The 17544-nt window shown below is 63.9% G+C and overlaps 3 protein-coding genes across 10 annotated transcripts in view; 2 read left to right on the plus strand and 1 right to left on the minus strand.

Annotated features, from left to right (window-relative positions):
• Positions 1–82: 82 nt before the first annotated feature.
• Positions 83–9642, plus strand: CARD9 (caspase recruitment domain family member 9). 5 transcript variants are annotated; one of them, XM_010372733.2, is made up of 13 exons: positions 83–226; positions 1686–1885; positions 2323–2460; positions 2621–2925; positions 3066–3245; positions 3330–3473; positions 3701–3826; positions 5802–5993; positions 6357–6398; positions 6798–6843; positions 8352–8428; positions 9029–9105; positions 9190–9642. In XM_010372733.2, exons 2-13 carry the CDS (start codon positions 1702–1704, stop codon positions 9287–9289), a joined length of 1611 nt encoding a protein of 536 aa, XP_010371035.1. In that variant the 5' UTR covers positions 83–226; positions 1686–1701; the 3' UTR covers positions 9290–9642. The 5 variants fall into 5 exon arrangements, 3 of the variants coding, with proteins under 3 accessions (XP_010371035.1, XP_030775495.1, XP_030775496.1); XM_030919635.1 differs by having other exon boundaries at positions 87–226; positions 1566–1885; XM_030919636.1 differs by having other exon boundaries at positions 91–187.
• A 19-nt stretch (positions 9643–9661) lies between these two features.
• On the plus strand, positions 9662–11710 carry DNLZ (DNL-type zinc finger). Its single transcript, XM_010372734.2, has 3 exons — positions 9662–10113; positions 10491–10630; positions 11431–11710. The coding sequence occupies exons 1-3, from the start codon at positions 9886–9888 to the stop codon at positions 11597–11599; spliced, it is 537 nt and encodes a 178-aa protein (XP_010371036.1). The 5' UTR covers positions 9662–9885; the 3' UTR covers positions 11600–11710.
• Positions 11711–14005: 2295 nt separating this feature from the next.
• GPSM1 (G protein signaling modulator 1) overlaps positions 14006–17544 on the minus strand; it is a 31610-nt gene continuing 28071 nt past the window's right edge. For 2 of the 4 annotated variants that reach the window (XM_030919633.1, XM_030919634.1), the window contains 2 exons: positions 17054–17262; positions 14006–15584 (listed from right to left, as the gene is read on the minus strand). In XM_030919633.1, the coding sequence (XP_030775493.1) occupies positions 15378–15584; positions 17054–17262 (416 nt within the window). In that variant the 3' untranslated portion in view covers positions 14006–15377. The other 2 variants (XM_030919632.1, XM_030919631.1) reach the window with 2 other exon arrangements.

Below are 17544 nucleotides of genomic sequence, written 5' to 3' on the forward strand. Positions count from 1 at the left end.
CCTCTCCGGGCCTCCTGGGCTGGGCGAATCAGAAGGCAGGCCACCAGGGACTGTTCCCCTGTGGGAGGACTGGCGGGACTGTGGAGTTAAGCAGAAGCCATCAGGAAGTGCACAGGCGTCCGGCGCACTCCTCCCTCCCTGCAGCCCCGGGCAGCATCTCCCCGAGGCTCTGCGTCCCTGGCTCCTGGTGCGTCTACAGTGCAGGTGGCTCCTGGAAGACCCTCAGGTGGGTGGGTCTGGTACTTTTCTGAAAAGTGACCAAGAAGGTCGGCGCCGGCTTAGTTCAGGATCCTGGAGCTAATCCCCCTAGAGCAGCATGAGGCTTCCCACAGGCAGCAAGGCAGCCTCCGCCGTGCGGCCCCATCCCTTTCATGGCCACTGGGCGGAGACATGTTCCTTTCAGTGGTATTACGGTGGCAGGTGGGACCCTGCATTTCAGGTTGGGGAGGCAGGAAAGGGGCCCAGTGTTCCCAGGACTGTCCACTGTGTGGCCGGTGTTTCTATTCAGCCCCTTGTCTGTCAAAACTGTCCTGAATGGGCTGACAAAGTACAGTGGGAAGTTGAGAAATTCTTCAAAAGACCAAGTCTGGGGCAACTGTGTCTCCAGGAGTAGTGACCCAGCTCCTTTAGGCTGGAAACCAGCATTTCCCAGCAGGGCTGGAGGCTGAGGACCGGGGACCTGCGTGGGAGGCAGGACCATGTGGCTGTTCCCAGCCTTGCCCCAGTCCCAGTCCCAGAGGGAGTGGCTTTCAGCGGCTGAGGCTTCCACCGCGCTGGCAGAAAGGGACAGCAGTGGCTGGTCCCAACATGGGTAGTTCTCTTGTTTCAGCCAGTGGGATGGGGGTCGGGCCTCATCTGGGGCAGGAGAAGAGTCCAGAGATTCACTGGTGCCCAGCACCTAAGAACCTGGAGAAAACAGCACAGCAGCACTCCTGGCCAGCCCAGGGCAACACCAACAGCCCCTCCCAGGGTTGCGGGGCCGGCGGGGAGTGACAGAGACACGCTCCTGTGGGAAGCTCTTCCTGGCCAGTGCAGCGACGCTGGCAGCTGCGGCAGGGCTGGGTGGCCACTCTTGCATCATCAACAACCGGCTGTGGAGAAGGGAGGGCACAGCCTGGGATGTGAGCAGGCGTCGGTCAGGGGAATGAGGAAGTTCTACCAGAACCGGCTCCCCCAGCTGCTGCCCTAGTGGGAGGGTCATTGGCCAACCTGCTCTCACCCAGCTTGGGCTGGCCGTAGTGCCAGGCAGGTGCCCACAGCTCCTCCACCCATGGAGGTGGCTGCCCCTGTAGGCTCCAGGGCATGGTGGGAGTGTCCAGGAGGGAGAGGCCAGAGGCGGGTCATGCTGTGGAGGCAGTTCCTCTCTCAGACCCCATCTGTGTCTCCCCCGCTGCATATCTGGGTGACACGGATGGCCAAGGGGCAGGAGCAGGAGCTGGGAAAGGCTGTGGAGGGGCCCTCGGCTGGTCTGGTGGGGAGCGGGTCACTGTGTCTCTGCCGCCTCCCTGAGGGATCCAGCGTGGGGATGGGACATGGAGCTGGGCACCTCTCCTGGATGCCCCTAGGCTGACCCCCTCGACAGCCCTGACGAGAGCCCTGGCCCAGCGTCTGAGAAGGAGCGGGAGCGGGGCCTGGGTGGGGGCAGGAGCTGACGTCGCTCTCAGCGGCTGCCCCACACTCCCCAGCCTGCCTGCTGAGGCCATGTCGGACTACGAGAACGATGATGAGTGCTGGAGCATCCTGGAGGGCTTCCGGGTGATGCTCACCTCGGTCATCGACCCCTCGCGCATCACACCCTACCTGCGGCAGTGCAAGGTCCTGAACCCCGATGATGAGGAGCAGGTGCTCAGTGACCCCAACTTGGTCATCCGCAAACGGAAAGTGGGTCAGTGCTGCCCTGCAGGCCTCAGGCCCCAAACCCAACCAAGGAGCCCGCTTGGAGGTGGCTGCACGCTCTGCCACCCTGATCCTCGACCCCAGGAGAGCCCCGCCTGGCTTTGCCCCTGGCCTCCCAGTGAGGCCCAACTTCAACCCTGGCACATGGCCACCCTGTCCCCCAGCCTCTCCTGCCAGCTCGGTGCTGCCAAGAGGGGCAGTGGGGCTCCCACCACAGCGGGGGCTCCTGAGACAGCCAAGGAATGGGTGGGCAGCACTTTGTCCCCAGCCTAGTACCAAGACCCACAGTGTGCCTCATCCAGGACCCAGACCACAGCACACCTCATCTGCATCCCAGCCTCCACCTGTCCCTGCCCCTGGGCCCACCCACCCCAGCCCTCTGCCTCGCCTGTGCCCCGCCCCCAGTTAGGCCCCTCTGGCCCACAGGCGTGCTCCTGGACATCCTGCAGCGGACCGGCCACAAGGGCTACGTGGCCTTCCTTGAGAGCCTGGAGCTCTACTACCCACAGCTGTACAAGAAGGTCACGGGCAAGGAGCCGGCCCGTGTCTTCTCCATGATCATCGGTGAGTGACGGGGGAGGTGGTGGTGGGGGCGGGCAGTGGTGCTGGGTCCTCTGCCCGGCCCCCATCCCTAGGAGCCCTGAGCTCCTGCCACAGCACAGGGCGTGATAGAGCTGGGCCACCAGGGAACACAGGCACCGTCTAACGCTGGCCCGGCCCACAGACGCGTCCGGGGAGTCAGGCCTGACTCAGCTGCTGATGACCGAGGTCATGAAGCTGCAGAAGAAGGTGCAGGACCTGACCACGCTGCTGAGCTCCAAGGATGACTTCATCAAGGAGCTGCGGGTGAAGGACAGCCTGCTGCGCAAGCACCAGGAGCGGGTGCAGAGGCTCAAGGAGGAGTCCGAGGCCAGCAGCCGTGAGCTCAAGCGCTGCAAGGAGGAGAACTACGACCTGGCCATGCGCTTGGCGCGCCAGAGCGAGGAGAAGGGCGCTGCGCTCATGCGGAACCGTGACCTGCAGCTGGAGGTGCGCCCACTGCCCCCGGGGAACCAGGCCCCCCTCGCCTGGCCTGGCGGGGTCTACAGGCCAGGGCAGTCAGGGGTGGCCCTGTGGGTCTGTTGTCACCGCCTGGAGGGGACAGCTGGGCTCCACCGGACCTTCCGCAGATTGACCGGCTCAAGCACAACCTCATGAAAGCCGAGGACGACTGCAAGGTGGAGCGCAAGCACACACTGAAGCTCAGGCATGCCATGGAGCAGAGGCCCAGCCAGGAGCTGCTGTGGGAGCTGCAGCAGGAGAAGGCCCTCCTCCAGGCCCGGGTGCAGGAGCTGGAGGCCTCCGTCCAGGTGGGGCCGCAGGCAGGGCGGGTGCAGCCCGGGCAGGACAGCGGGGGCCTTCCCAGCCAGGCCATTGCCTTTTGCCCCCTTCAGGAGGGGAAGCTGGACAGGAGCAGCCCCTACATCCAGGTACTGGAGGAGGACTGGCGGCAGGCGCTGCGGGACCACCAGGAGCAGGCCAACACCATCTTCTCCCTGCGCAAGGACCTCCGCCAGGGCGAGGCCCGACGCCTCCGGGTAGGAGGGCAGGCAGGGCGACGCGGTTCCTGGGGGCCAAGCCACACTGGGTGGGCTGAGCTCCTCCCACTCCGTGCCTGGAAGGTGGGGCCTGGGGACTCCTATGACCTCCCCCCACATCCCAACTGGCCTGACCACATGCTCCTGAGCCCCTGCCCCCAAGTACATCCCAAGGGCCAGAATGGGGGTCCTCAGGCCTGTGGGGGCTGAGCTGCCGCCCCCTGCAGTGCATGGAGGAGAAGGAGATGTTCGAGCTGCAGTGCCTGGCCCTGCGTAAAGACTCCAAGATGTACAAGGACCGCATTGAGGCCATCCTGCTGCAGATGGAGGAGGTCGCCATTGAACGGGACCAGGTGGGCGCCTCACGGGGCGGGACAAAGCACCCCACTCGTGGGTGGGTGCACAGGGCCACACTCCTTGAGGGCAGTTGTCACGGAGTTTTTAATCTTTGTTATTTGTTTTTGAGATGGGGTCTTGCTACGTCACCCAGGGTGGCCTCAAACTACTGGCCTCAAGCAATCCTCCGGCCCCAGCCTCCCAGAGCGCTGGAGTTGCAGGCTGAGCTGCCACACCTGGCCTGTTTTTTAAATGACAGAAGTAATACTTAACATTAAAAAAAAAGTAAACAATGATGAAGTCAATACTTCCCCACCCCAGCCTGCTCTCAGAGAAAACCGTGCTCAACCTTCCGGCTCCACCTTACAGAATTTTACCTGTCATCCATCTATCTATCTATCTATCTATCTATCTATCTATCTATCTATCTATCTATCTATCTGTCATCTATCACCTATCTATATATCTTTTTGATTTTATTTTACAAAAATGAAAACATTCCGTCTTGTTTTACCAGTAGCTTTTTTTAATCTTGAAAAAAAACTTGGCTGGACGTGGTGGCTCTTGCCTATAATCCCAGCACTTTGGGAGGCTGAGACGGGCAGATCACTTGAGCCCAGGAATTCCAGAGCAGCCTGGGCAACATGGTGAGATCCCAACTCCATAAAAAATACAAAAAAAATTGGCCGGGCGTGGTGGCTCACGCTTGTAATCCCAGCACTCTAGAAGGGCAAGGCAGGTGGAACACTTGAGGTCAGGAGATCAAGACCAGCCTGGCCAATACGGTAAAACCCCGTCTCTACTAAAAATATAAAAATTAGCCGGGTGTAGTGGCAGGCACCTGTAGTCCCAGCTACTCAGGAGGCTGAGGCAGGAGAATCGCTTGAACCCAGGAGGCAGAGGTTGCAGTGAGCTGAGATCATGCTACTGCACTTCAGCCTGGGTGACAGAGCAAGACTCCGTCTCAAAAAAAAAAAAAAAAAAAATTGGCATGGTGGTGCATGCCTGTGGTCCCAGCTATTTAGGAGGCTGAGGCTGCAGCAAGTCACCATTGCGCTACTGCACTCCAGCCTGGGCCACGGGAGTGAGGCCTGCAAGGCCTCGAGTGCTGCATGCTGTGAGCTGGATGGAGCGTCGCGGGGCAGGGCTGTGTCTGCTTCCTATGTCCCGTCCCGAGTCCCATCCTGGAGGTTGTTTCCAATGGACACCACTGCTGCTTTGGCAAAATTCTGGACGGCAGTTTGTCCACATCAGGAGCCTTAAAACAAGACCCTTGGGGCCATAAAGGAAGCCCTGGCCACCATGAGAGCAGCACAGGCTCAGAGCTCCTGTCGCGGCCCCACCGCAGCCTCACTCACGCCTGGCCCACCCCAAGATGGGGAAAAAAGGGCAGATCCAGTCGTGCCCCCGTGGGGGTTGGTGTGGCTCCCAGGGCGAGGGCTCCCATGGGGCTGTGCGGGAGCACATTGGCCAGGGATTAGGGAAGCTGCCAGCCGTTGCTCCAGTCCAGGCGGCACGAGTTAGGTGAGGGCCTCCCAGCCTCGGCTGCAGGGCTGGTCAGGCTGTCATGTTTGCACATTCGCTCCTGTACCTACCTCAGCATCCGCAGTGGGGACAGGGGTGGTAAAGAGTGCTGCACTCATGAAGGAGTTTTAGCTATGGATAGTCAGGGTCTCCGTATCAAGCTGCATCCAAAATTTATCAAATGTGCACGTGTGTGTGTGGGGGGGGGTGCACAGCACACGCTGTGTCCACCGGGGGTGCAGGCTTGGGAGAAGACAGAAGGGCAGCAGGGACAACTGGTCACCTTTACAATCCCTCAAATGCTGACTTCATGTCCACAGAGCACACAAAGTGAGGGGCTGTGGCCAGCCTCCACACCCAGCGGCTTGACGTCCTCCGGGGCCTCTGCTCGGAGCTGGGCAGCCAGGCCGAGGGCCCAGGGCGAGCTTGGGGGCCTCACTGAGGGTCGGCCTTGCACTGTCCCGTCAGGCCATCGCCACACGGGAGGAGCTGCACCTGCAGCACGCCCGGGGCCTGCAGGAGAAGGACGTGCTGCGCAAGCAGGTGCGGGAGCTGGGTGAGAAGGCGGATGAGCTGCAGCTGCAGGTGTTCCAGCGTGAGGCGCAGCTACTGGCCGTGGAGGGCAGGCTCAGGCGGCAGCAGCTGGAGACACTCGTTCTGGTGGGCCTGGGGCCTGGGGCAGGGAGGGGAGCCGGCGGGTGGGATGCAGGGCCGGGGGAACATGAGCCTTCCTGACTCAACCCTCTGTGACGGGTCCCCACCTAACCGAACCCCTCATCGCAGTGGGGTGAGGGCACAGGGGCAGCTCAGGGCCCCAGCAGGAAATGGGGCTTCAGGGCCGGGGTGGGGGCTGGGCCTGGCCATCAGGCAGCCTAGCACGTTGTTCTGGGCATGGAGGGGGCCTGGTGTGGCTAAGAGCATGCCTAGGGCTCCCTGGAGGATCCTGCTGTGTGCCCTGCCCACCCTGTGCCTGGGGAGCCCTCTGCCCCCACAGCCCACCCACCCCATTTTCTATGACCACAGAGCTCCGACCTGGAGGATAGCTCACCCAGGAGTTCCCAGGAGGTGAGTGAGACCCCAGCTGGCACAAGGCTGGCCTTCCTTCACCTGGGGTCCTGGCTGAGCCGCCACCAGGCACAGCCCCACACTGCCCATCACGTGGCCCTGCTCAGTGGGCTGGGCTCGGTGGAGGAAGAGCAGGTGGCCAAATGCTAAGGCCTCCGACGGCTCAAGGGGTAAGGCAAGGCATGGTCAGTGCCCAGTTCCTGCATCCTCATGGCGGGACCTTCCTGGCTGGGCTCCCCCACGTCTGTCTGCTGAGCACCCGAGTCTCTGAAAAGCTCTGTGCAGGGGGTGACGGCAATGGCCGCACCCAGCTGAGGGCCAAGGGCTGGGGTGGGCTGTGTGGCCGGGTCCGGTCCTTGGCAGAGTGACCTAACGGGACATCTTGCCCCTCTTCGGAAGCTCTCGCTCCCCCAGGACCTGGAGGACACCCAGCTCTCGGACAAAGGTGAGGTGGGGACGGCAGCGCACCTGGAGGCCTCCCGGCTGCCCCAAGCGAGGCCCATCTTCAGCACAGGCAGCCCGTGCCGCAATGCCTGTCTCAGCCCCCACAACCCCCACTCCACAGACGGAAACTAGGGCTGGAGATAAGTAAAATGGCCAAGGTCACCCAGAGAACAAACTACAGAGCCCAGTGGAACCCAGGCCCCAGCTGATGGGACAAGTGTCCCCTGGGGTGGAGAGTGTGGGGCCCCTCTGGCAGCCCCCCAGGGTGCAGAGGTGAGCAGGCCCACTGTCCCGGCTGCTCCAAGCTTCCTCCTGGGCAGAGGGAGGTGGTAATGAGCAAATGCCCAGGGGCACAAAGCTAGAAAGTGGGGCGAGACGGGGCCCCACGTGGCTTGAGGGACAGGGCCGAATGCAGGGGTGGCCAAGGGCCTGCTGTGTCCAGTGCAGTGGGGGTAAGGCAGTGGTGGGGGCTTCTAGCAGGCAGGACAGGCCCCCTGTGCCTCTCTGGGGGAAGAACGGGGGTGGCTGGCTGGGAGCAGCCCCCGAGTGCCCAGAAGCGGGTAGTGGTGATGGGGTAGGTGTTTGCTCTGAAAGTGGTGTCAGATGGGAGTCGGGGAGGGCCCAGCAGACGGCCCTGGGAGGCTGCATGGGAGTTGGACGAGCTTCCCGAGCACCAGGCTGTGGCCTCCAAGCAGAGGCGGAAGGGGAAGGAGCCGCAGATGGGGAAGTGAAGACCAGCACCTTTGGCCGCAGCCCAGAACACTTGAACCTGGGGACGCCAAGCCCCCATGTAGGCACAGAGGCGAGCAGACCCAGGAGTCCAACTCAGGCACTGCCCCCATCTCCCTGGGTGGCTGTGGCAGGGGTGGGGGCAGGCATGAAGGTCCAAGGGTGAGCAGGGGAGGGGCTGGTTCTAAGGAGGGGCTGCCAATGGCCAGGACGGCCCCGGCCTGGCCCTCCCCACAGCAGGGCTGAGACTGGACATGCATGGTTTCTGCCCAAGGGTCCTGACCCCTGGTCTGCCCAGGTCCTGGCGGGTTCTGAGGGGGTCTAGCCACCTGAAGGTTCTCTCCCAATTGTGCAGTACCCCTGCCCCCGCCTCAGGAGGACACAGACAGCCACTGTAGCTGTTCCCAACTCTCTCCCCAGGGCCGCCATGCCCACAGACGCTTTGGAGTGATGGGGGACAGTGCTGCTCAGGCCAGGGTTTAAGCTCCCCTGAGGTCTGGGAGGCCTTCCTGCCTGGGGGGCAGCCAGCTTGGGGGAGGGATGGTCACTAGCAGGAGCGTTGGGCCTGGGCTGGCACCTGGCAGCATCCTGGAGTAATGGATGGGCAAGCGAGGCCGTAAGGCCTCAGTCTCATCTACAGAAGGTAGAGTCTACACTGGACCCACGTGGGGATTCCACCAGGCCCACAGGGTGTCCGCAATGCCGGGGAGGGGTGGGGCACCCTTGCTGTATGTGGCCCTGCAGGTGGGCAGGCCCCACAGGCACGACTCTCCTTTCCAGGATGCCTGGCCGGTGGGGGGAGCCCGGAACAGCCCTTTGCAGCTCTGCACCAGGAACAGCGTTCGCGGACCCCCCATGTAAGGCTTCCTCAGGGTGGGGTCCCCCCAGCTGTGGGCATCAGGGTGACCGATCACAGGGAGGGTGGCTCCTCGCCCTAGGCACCCCCTGCAGTGGCCCCGACGACGGCCGAGGGGCTACCACAAGGTCTCTGCCCTCAGTGCTTGGGGTGCGGTATCTGGGATGCGAAGTGGATCCCCCTCCTTTCTTGGGTACTGCAGCTGCTTCGGGGGGCTTGGAGGTGGACGTGCCTGGTCCTGGTTTCTTTGGGGCCTTTACAGTGGATGCAGCGTCAACCCTGAGTAGGTGAACACAGGAGTCCTGAGAGCAAGGACTGCCTCGGGCTTTGTTGTAGAAACAATGGCCTGGAGCCCAGGCCGGAGCGTGGCTTGGCCTCCTGCGTGTGTCTTGGCATCTGAAATGCAGGCTACCCACACCGGCTCACTCCCCGGGTATAGGCAGGCCCCACAGCGCAGCCAGCTTGGCGCTGCTGAGCTGAGGCTGTCTGAGCTCCTCGCCCCCCCACCAGTCTGCAGTTACAGGAGCCGGGGGGTGCGCGTGAGAAGGGCGGGTTCCCTCAGGGGAGCCGGCCGGAGCCCAAGCCTTCCCCCTTTCTCCAGGACGCAGGCCTGAGCAGCGGGGAGCCGCCTGAGAAGGAGCGACGGCGCCTCAAGGAGAGTTTTGAGAACTACCGCAGGTAGGCGGGCGGCCCCCAGGCTTCTCCAAAACGGGCTGGGGAGCTGCAGCCGGGTCTGCGCCTGAGACACCTGTGTCTTCGCAGGAAGCGGGCCCTCAGGAAGATGCAGAAAGGCTGGCGGCAGGGGGAGGCGGACCAGGGGAACACCACCGGCAGCGACAACACCGACACTGAGGGCTCCTAGCCGCCGCAGTGCAGGCCCCGTCCAGGGCACACCCACCGGCCGGGCCTCCCGCCACCTGGGGGTGCCGACGCCCTCGGGCGCAGACTTCCCCGAGCCGTCGCTGGCTTAGCCTGGAACGAAGAATCTGGTGCCCTGAAAGGCCCAGCCAGGCAGCCTTGGCGTTGGGGGCTGTTTGTTAAGCGGCACTCAGCTTGAGGAGGCCATGTGGGTGCTCGCCACCCCCATGCACACGCCATCTGTGTAACTTCAGGGTCTGTTCTATTTCACCATGTAACAAACAATACATGCATGCATTGTAGAAGTGTGAGAAAACACGGCAGCTTAAATAAACAAACAGCATGGGGTGACCCGCATTCCCGCTCGGACACTCGCGCGCAGCCCCGCGGCCGTCCCTCCTCGCTGCGGGCCCTCGGTGTCCTCGGGCAGGCGAGCTGCACGTGGACGCAGGGCCCCATCAGGCCGCCAGGGGGCGGCAGAGCGCAGCGCGACCCCAAGCCGGAGGACGGAAGCCCGGGAAGGCCGCTTCCGCCTGGTGCCCACTTCCAACATGGCGGCGGGGCGGGGCCAGGGTAGGGCTGACGGAGCTGGCGAGCGGGATGCTGCGGGCGGCGCTGGGCGGCGCGCCGAGGCTGCTGAGCCGCGTGCAGCCCCGGGGGCCCTGCCTGAGGCGGCTGTGGGGCCGCGGGGCCCGTCCAGAGGTCGCGGGGAGGCGGCGCGCCTGGGCCTGGGGCTGGCGGCGCTCAAGCTCCGAGCCGGGGCCGGGGCCCGCGGCGGCTCTGGGGCGCGTGGAAGCTGCGCACTACCAGCTTGTCTACACCTGCAAGGTGGGCACGCGGCGGGACGGAATCGGGGACAGACCCGCACCTGGCGCCACACAGCCTGCGGGGAGAGGCGGCCCGCCAGGGCCTTCCTGCAGGGGGCGGGGTCAAGTCAGAGGAAGGGGTTGAGCCACAACTTGGGGCGAGGTGGGTGTAGGGCCTTCTGAGACGGTGGGGAGGCGGACCATGAGGAGGGGTGGAGCCGTTCCTGGGGCGGAGCCTTCCCGGGAGAGGGCGGAGTTGGGATGGTGGGTGGAGCTATTCCTCGGGGGCGGGGCCTTCCCTGGAGGGTGAGGTGGGTGGAGCCACCCCTCGAGGGGCGGGTCTTCCCGGGAGGGGCGTGGCGGCGCTCACGGCCTCACCAGCTGCCCTGTCCCAGACAGGTCTGCGGGACTAGGTCCTCCAAGCGCATCTCCAAGCTGGCCTATCACCAAGGCGTGGTCATTGTGACCTGCCCCGGCTGCCAGAACCACCACATCATCGCGGACAACCTGGGTTGGTTCTCGGACCTGAATGGGAAGAGGTGAGGCCTGTACCCCAGGGCTGGGCCAGGAGTCCACCCAGAAGGACCCTGGCCTCCCTGGGGGAACCGTGCCCTAGTGTGGAGGTTTATGAATCTCACCTGGGCAATCCAGCCACCTTATCAATACAAGACACACAGTTAAATTAGAATTTCCTATAAACCCCAGATAGCTGTTTAAGTATTCCTGAAGTAGGGGTTGCGTTTTCATTGCTAAATCTTGCCAGCTCTGTGGCCCTGCCTCCCTGCCTCTGCCTGCCCTCTGCCCTCCCTGCCAGTCTTGTCCCTTTCTGGTGTGGTACTTTTTTGCCCTCTGCCGTCTCGGAGTGGCTGGCCCACAGCAAAGTGTGGAGTGTGGGCCAGGTGGTGTGGCCTGGGCCCTGGCTGCTGGGAGAGCAGTGGAGGTGGTGTTGGGAGCCTGGTCCGGGCCTTGCCTGGCTGGGGGGTCCTGGGCAGGACAGTAACAGTGACAGCAGGTCTGAGACCAGCATGCTGGGCACTTGGTGGTACCTGGCCCTTGGAGCTGGGGCTGTCCTCCCATCAGACCTGGGGCTACAGACTCTTCCCTCTGGTGCATAGCGGGCAGGAGCAGGACTGGGTTCCTGAGGTAGCACATACCGGCAGAGACACAGGGTTGGTGAGGGCACACAGGCCAGCATCTGAAGTGCCCATGTGGCCTGATGCCACAGGAGTGCTGGTCCTGGTGGTTGCAGCTCTGGCCTGACCATGGGGCACCCTGAGGGGACTGAAGTGCAGGGCGAGCGGGGGGCCCTGAAGAACCATGTTGCCTCCCTGCCTTCCAGAAATATCGAAGAGATCCTGGCAGCCAGAGGCGAGCAGGTGCACCGTGTGGTGGGCGAGGGGGCCCTGGAGTTTGTTCTAGAGCCTGCAGGGACCCCCACATCCACTGCTGCTCTGGAAGCAGGTGAGGATGACGGTCCCCCCGGCCCTGGCAAGACGGAGCCACGCTGACCCCTGCGCTCCCCAGCACTGTGGGACTTCTGCCTTCCAGAAGGATGTTTTGACCCTGGGCCTCTCTGGACATGGCCTGTTTTCTACCAATAAACAGACATTACTTCTGGATGCTGGGGCCTGTGGCCCTGGTGGCATTTCTTTTTCTGGAGTTAGAATGACTGCTCTGAATCCCTGGTGCTACTGGGTGGGACACTGGAGCCGCAGGACCTCTCACCTCACCAGTTCCTCCTACACGGAGTCGCCTTAGACTTGCCCACAGGGGCCACAGTCACCTGGAAAGGGGGCTGGATGTGGAGTCAGAGCCCCTCCTGTTTGTCACTGCGTGACTTTGAGCAGGTCACCACCCCTGTGAGCCTCAGTCTTCCTCTGCAAGCCCCTTGGCATCCCCCTGGCCAGCTCTGGCAGCCTCCCTTCCGTGAGCCAGTGCAGACCTGAGCCCTGGCCCTCGGCCGCTGGCTGTTGGTGAAACTGAGCAAACCAGGCTGCTTGCTGGCCCAGGCAGGACGAGCAGCTGTGGCATGGCCACGTGTCGGGAACTCCAGGCCCCTCCCGGGGGAGCCGTCTGGGCCTCCTCCCCTTGGTGGACAGCGCTCTGGATGCCCCAGGGCCCTCCGAGGCACGTGGGGTTTGTCTCCCAGCCTTGTTCGTGCACAGGATGTTCCTGTGTTTATGAAAGCGAGCAAACACAGGAGCCTGTTTATTTGCAGAAGCGTTCTGGGCAGTGTGACCTTCAGCATTAATCACCCACCACACTCTGGCAGGAAAGAGAATGGGGCGAGGTGGGAGGTGGAGGCAGAACTGAGCACGGCAGGGACCCAGTGCAGCCCCTCCCAGCAGGACCCGGCCGGGACTGCCAGCTCACATCCGGCCCGTGGGAGGCCGGGACCTGGTGGCATTGTTCCCAGCGCGCTTGTGGCGTGGGCTTTGACTCGATTACCCCGTCCTCTCAGCCAACAGCCCTCTATTATTCCCACCCAGAACCTTATGTGCCATTTGTGGAAACTCCTCCTCTCGCTGGGCCACCCACACCCAGGCCTGCTCCTCCATGGAGGCACTGACTGGGGGTCTCTTGGGGGCCTGGAAGTGTGGGGGCCAGTGGGGCTGGACTTGGCTTGGGTGCCTCACTGCCTCCAGAGGGCCTGGACCAGCACGTGGGGAGGTCCAGGGAACTGTCGGACCTGGAAGTGCAGAATTAGAGCGAGGAGAGCTGCTCAGGCCAATCCCTCCTCTTACAGCTGGGGAGATGGAGGCCAGTAGTTGGGATGTGGACGTTACCATGTCTTTTTCTCTGGTGCCAGCACTTCTGGGCCCAGGCTGGCCCTGGAGGGACACCCTTCCCAAGGCTGGCACATTCCTAGAGTAAAGAAGACCTATGGCCATCCCCGGCGTGCCAGACGCATCCCACCAGCTTCTGCCTGAGGGCCCCCTGGACCCTGTCTTCCTCCACCCTTCCCTCCCCGCAGCCCCACGGCCACAGCCAGGTTTCTGCAAGGGGCTTTGCCATCCTGATCTCCCAGCACTCTGCACCCCCTGCCTCCAGGACATCCCTGCCTCCCGGGGACGGCTGCTGGCCTGGGCATCCCTCGCCACCGTGTGCCTCTCCAAGAGGGCTCCTCAGCCACACCTTCGGAGGCTGTCCCATGGCGTCAGCCAGTGGCGTGGGGGGCACTGCTGGACCTCCCTGGCCGTGAGCCGTCTTAGACCCTGCACGGTTACTTGGACCCTGTGTGCATGTACCGCCACCCGCAAGCCGGCCGGGACCCCGGACCTGGAGTACACGTTGATTCTGGTTCCCAAGGCCCCTTCTGGGGTGGAGGCAACGGAGTCAACCAGCACAGAGGCTGTGGCTGCCAACATGGCCAGATGGGCTGTGGCAAGGGGCAGCTGGACTGCCCGGCGCAGCTGTGTGTCCCCCGACAGGGGCCCCGTGGGGGTGCTGCCCACCACAAGCAGCACCCAGACAAGCCCCAAGACTGCCGATCTGCCCCCAGCTCCTGCACTGTGGCTCAGTGTCCAGACCCCGAGCCCAGCCGGATCAGACTCCAGGAAAGGACCTCACCCCCACCGGCTGCAGGGTGAATGGCAGCAGGCTGGGTCCTCAAGGGGCCGTGGGGCTGACCTGGGGGTTGCTGCTTCGGGGGCTGGCCTTGGCCACTTGAGTGTCAGCTCAGAGCATGCTCTGTTTCCCTAGGGGCTGGCAGCGTGAGGAGGTAAGGGGTGACAGCAGGCAGCCACTTCACCCCTCTGTGCCCCAGCTCCCCCGTGGTTAAATGCAGTGGGAACTCCATCTTTCTGAGGTCTCAGAGGGCCCAGACCGTGCGTATCTGTGGACTGTGGACTCTGCACAGTGCAGCCTCTTACCTGGGTCAGGCCACCCCCGGGACTAAGGCCATATGGACCACACTCACTTGGCCGACTTTATTTTTCAGGAAAAAACAGAAAAACAAATGTACCTCTTGGGTTGGAAAGGACCCACTGACAACATGGCACACACATGTGAGCAATAAATACGCACATACATTCAAGTATGCAGGGGGGCGCTACGTCCTGGAGACCCTGTGTCCGGGCACCTGTCCCTGCCCTCGGGTGCGGCCCTGCCCCTCCAGAAGCAGCTCACCTCGCCGGGTCCAGGACTGCCTCTCCATCCCAGCCTGAGAGCGGGGCCTAGAGGCACCCTTCTAGCTGGAACTGCCAGCCCTGGGGGCTGTGGGGCCATGGTAGGGCCCCCGGGGCTCCTGGGAGATGCCACGGCTGGGTCTGGACAGGAGCAGGCAACCTCAGGTCCCTGGGGCCCATCTCAGGCTCCAGCAGGTCCTGCCAGTCTCAGGATCCTGAACTCAGTGCCCTGTGAGCCCCCTCCCCATGGGGAGACAGCAGTGATGTCATCTCCCCCAGCTGGTTGGAGAAGGGGGGTTCTCATATCGGAGGGTCTGCAGGGTTGAGCTGAGTGAAGCCTCCCCAGCTTCCACTGACCCCTGCCTCAGGTGAGGGTCACAGCCTGGTGCTGTCTCCCGCCCTGACTGAGCACTGTGCCCACTGCCAGCAAGCGTCCCTAGGACCAGGCCCTGCCCTTTTTCCTGGCTTGGGGGTTTGGAGTGTTGAAGTTCATGCCCAGCCATTCCCTCTGCTTTACAGACAGGCCCAGCTCCCGTCAAGGCCCCTGCAGCGGGGAGGCACCTTAGAGCTGCCCCTGCGGCCTGGTCTGCCATGCCGGGTCTGGGGGGCGTTCTGTGGTTGCTGACCTCCTCCGGCCCGGGCAGGAGTGGGGAGATAGGCCTGGAGAGCGCCCTGCCGCGGGACGAAGCTGGAGGGGACGAAGCCTGCCGCATGGCTGTCCCAAGACCAGCTCTGGAGGGACAGAACGTGGCCCTGTCCTTGGTGGCCCCGAGAAGAGGCTCAGAGACACCTTTGGGGAGAGGAGGGGAGACAGCAGGTTTCACATTTGGCAGGGCAGGACAGAACGAGAAGGGCTTGGGGGAGAGGGTGCAGGAGCCTGACAGCACCGGGTCGGGGCCGACATGCTGAAGGCTCGATCCTGGCCTGCGACGGGGGCAGGAGGGAGGAAGTCGAGGGCCATGGGGGGCCAGCCCGGGATGGAAGAGCGCCCTCCCGCCACGGGCAGCTTGGCTTGAGCCTGCTGCTCTGGGTCGGGGAGGCCGTGGGGCTGCATGTCCAGTGCCTGTCCTCAGCGATGGCCTTGGGAGGACGTGGCTGTGACTGTGAGCCCAGCGTCTAGGAGCAGGGGCAGGGTGGGCCTGGCGGTGGGCACAGGGCCTTAGCTCGCACCAGGCTGGCACTGCTGCTGGGGCTCAGGCGGGCCGCCTGTTCCCTGCTCCGGGCCCCCGGCGAGGTCCACCCGCTGCTCATCCATGCGCTTGGCCTGCACCCTCTGGATGAGACTGAAGAAGTCCTCGTCTGGCATGGTGGGGCCCCGGGGCAGCACGTCGGGCGGTGGGCACCGCTGGTCATCGATCCTGGAGGACTGAGTGGACACAGTGCGGTTGGTGGCCTCACCCTCCCCAGGTCTAGTGGTCCGGGTGCTGGTCAACAGGGGCGGTTCTGGAGGGCCGGCGTGCACTGCTCACGGGCTTCCCCGTGTCTACCCAAGAAATTGGTTCTGGGGCCTGCCTCGCTCTGGGGTCTTGTGCTGGGAGCCCGGGCCCTGAGCGCAGTCTTCTGGTGGCCCTGCCCTCACCTCCCAGGAGCCCACGGCAGGCCCATCCGCGAAAAGCAGGTCCAACGATTCCCACTGGGCATGGGTGCACCAGGCCTAGGAGACAGTGGCTACGTTGGCGTTGGACACCTGCTCCCCAGATCTGCTGATCCCCAGGGACGGGCATGCGTGGCCATCCCTCTGCCAGGTCCTGGAAACCAGCACAGCCTGGGGCTGACCCTGGCAGGCCTGAGGTCTCAGCTTGCAGAGCCCAAACTGTGGCGCTCCCCAGGGCTCCCCCTTGGGTCAGGTGGCCGACCCCGTGGGCCTCGCCTGCTCCAGCGTGCAGGCCAGGGGGCCAAGGGGGCATCTGGGCTTCTCTGAAGGGCCTGGAGCAGGAGGGACCGGAGCTGGCACAGGCATGCATGTGGACGGGGGACTCTGGGCCTCTTGGGTGGGGCTGGTTTGGAGGCGGCTGGTCGGATGCCTGGCCCCAGGCCGCAGTTTCTTCTCCGCTGTAGGGAGGATGGCAGACCTGGAAACTCGCTGGCTTGGTGCATGGTGGGCCAAGTAGCCTCCACCGCCAGCTTGTTCCCAAGTCTAGGGATCCTGAACCCCTTCCCAGCAGTGGCTGCACCCTACAGGGATGGTGAGACCCCCAGAGTTTGAGATCCCAGTTGGGACAACTGTTGGCTCAGTAGTCTCCGCTCCGGCCACCCTACCTGGCTCACCCCCACACAGGTGAGGAGGGCATTCCCGGTGTGGCTGCCAGGCTGGAGCCCCAGCCTTGGCTCTGCCCTCTGGGGCTGGACCCTCCACCCCTGCTATCCACTGTGTGGTCCCTGGATGGTGTCCCTGTTTTTGTCCCGCCGGCTGGCTGGCAGCCTTGGATCCCCCTGCCCTCCCCACTCTGGGGGTGCTATCTGGCCCGTGTTTTCCCTGCCGGGTGTGGAGGGCTGGTGGGGAATCCCTGAGGCCATGAGCTCCAGGACCTATGACCCCCTAGCCCCCACCCTGAGTGCCTGCACAGCAGGGGCATGGCACAGCTTGGGGGTGTCCTGGGGTTGCCTTCTGTGGGGGTCTCTGGTATCCCCAGCCTGGGGTTCCCAGAAGTAGGGCTTCAGGCTCAGACACCCCTGGTCATCTGGTGACACTGGCTGAGTCCCCCAGGAGTCCCTCAAACATGACCTGAGGCAGAGGAACCAGCGCCCACCTCACCCCTCAGGACACACAAGTTCCCTCCACACAAGTGGATGGCAAAGGGGCCATGAGCCATGCCCGCCTGGGCCGCAGCCCACCTGGTACTTGATGAGCATGTTGAAGAAGTCGTCCCCTGGCTCCTGGGGCTCGCCATGGCCTCGGAGGTGCCCTGCATTGCTGTGGGTGATCCGAAGCCCTGGCAGGCTGCCCACACTGGCCCGCTGGTCGTCCAGCCGGCGGCTCTGGGAGCTGGCGATGAGGTCGAAAAATTCCTCGGTCTGGGGCGAGGCCGTCATGGAGGGCTGGGCTGCGGAGATGCAGAGGGCGAGGCCTGGGACCCAGTGCGGGGTCAGGCCCGAGGCTTGGGCTGTGGCCACAGTGAGCTCTGACCTCTGAGCCCAGCCCAGCCCACTGTGCTCCTGAGGCCATGGCTTCCAGGGGAGTCTCCTGAGCAGCCTAGGCAGCTCTCGGCTGCTCCCTCTGCTGTGGCTCCCACGCCCACCTCTGGGGCTTCCAGCGGGTGACAGAGGAGAACGCCGGTCTCCCACGCCCTGCCCACGCCCCTCCCCGAGACCGCCCATGCGGCCTG

Source organism: Rhinopithecus roxellana, chromosome 16 (genome assembly GCF_007565055.1).
Source record: "Rhinopithecus roxellana isolate Shanxi Qingling chromosome 16, ASM756505v1, whole genome shotgun sequence".
Lineage (NCBI taxonomy): Eukaryota > Metazoa > Chordata > Mammalia > Primates > Cercopithecidae > Rhinopithecus > Rhinopithecus roxellana.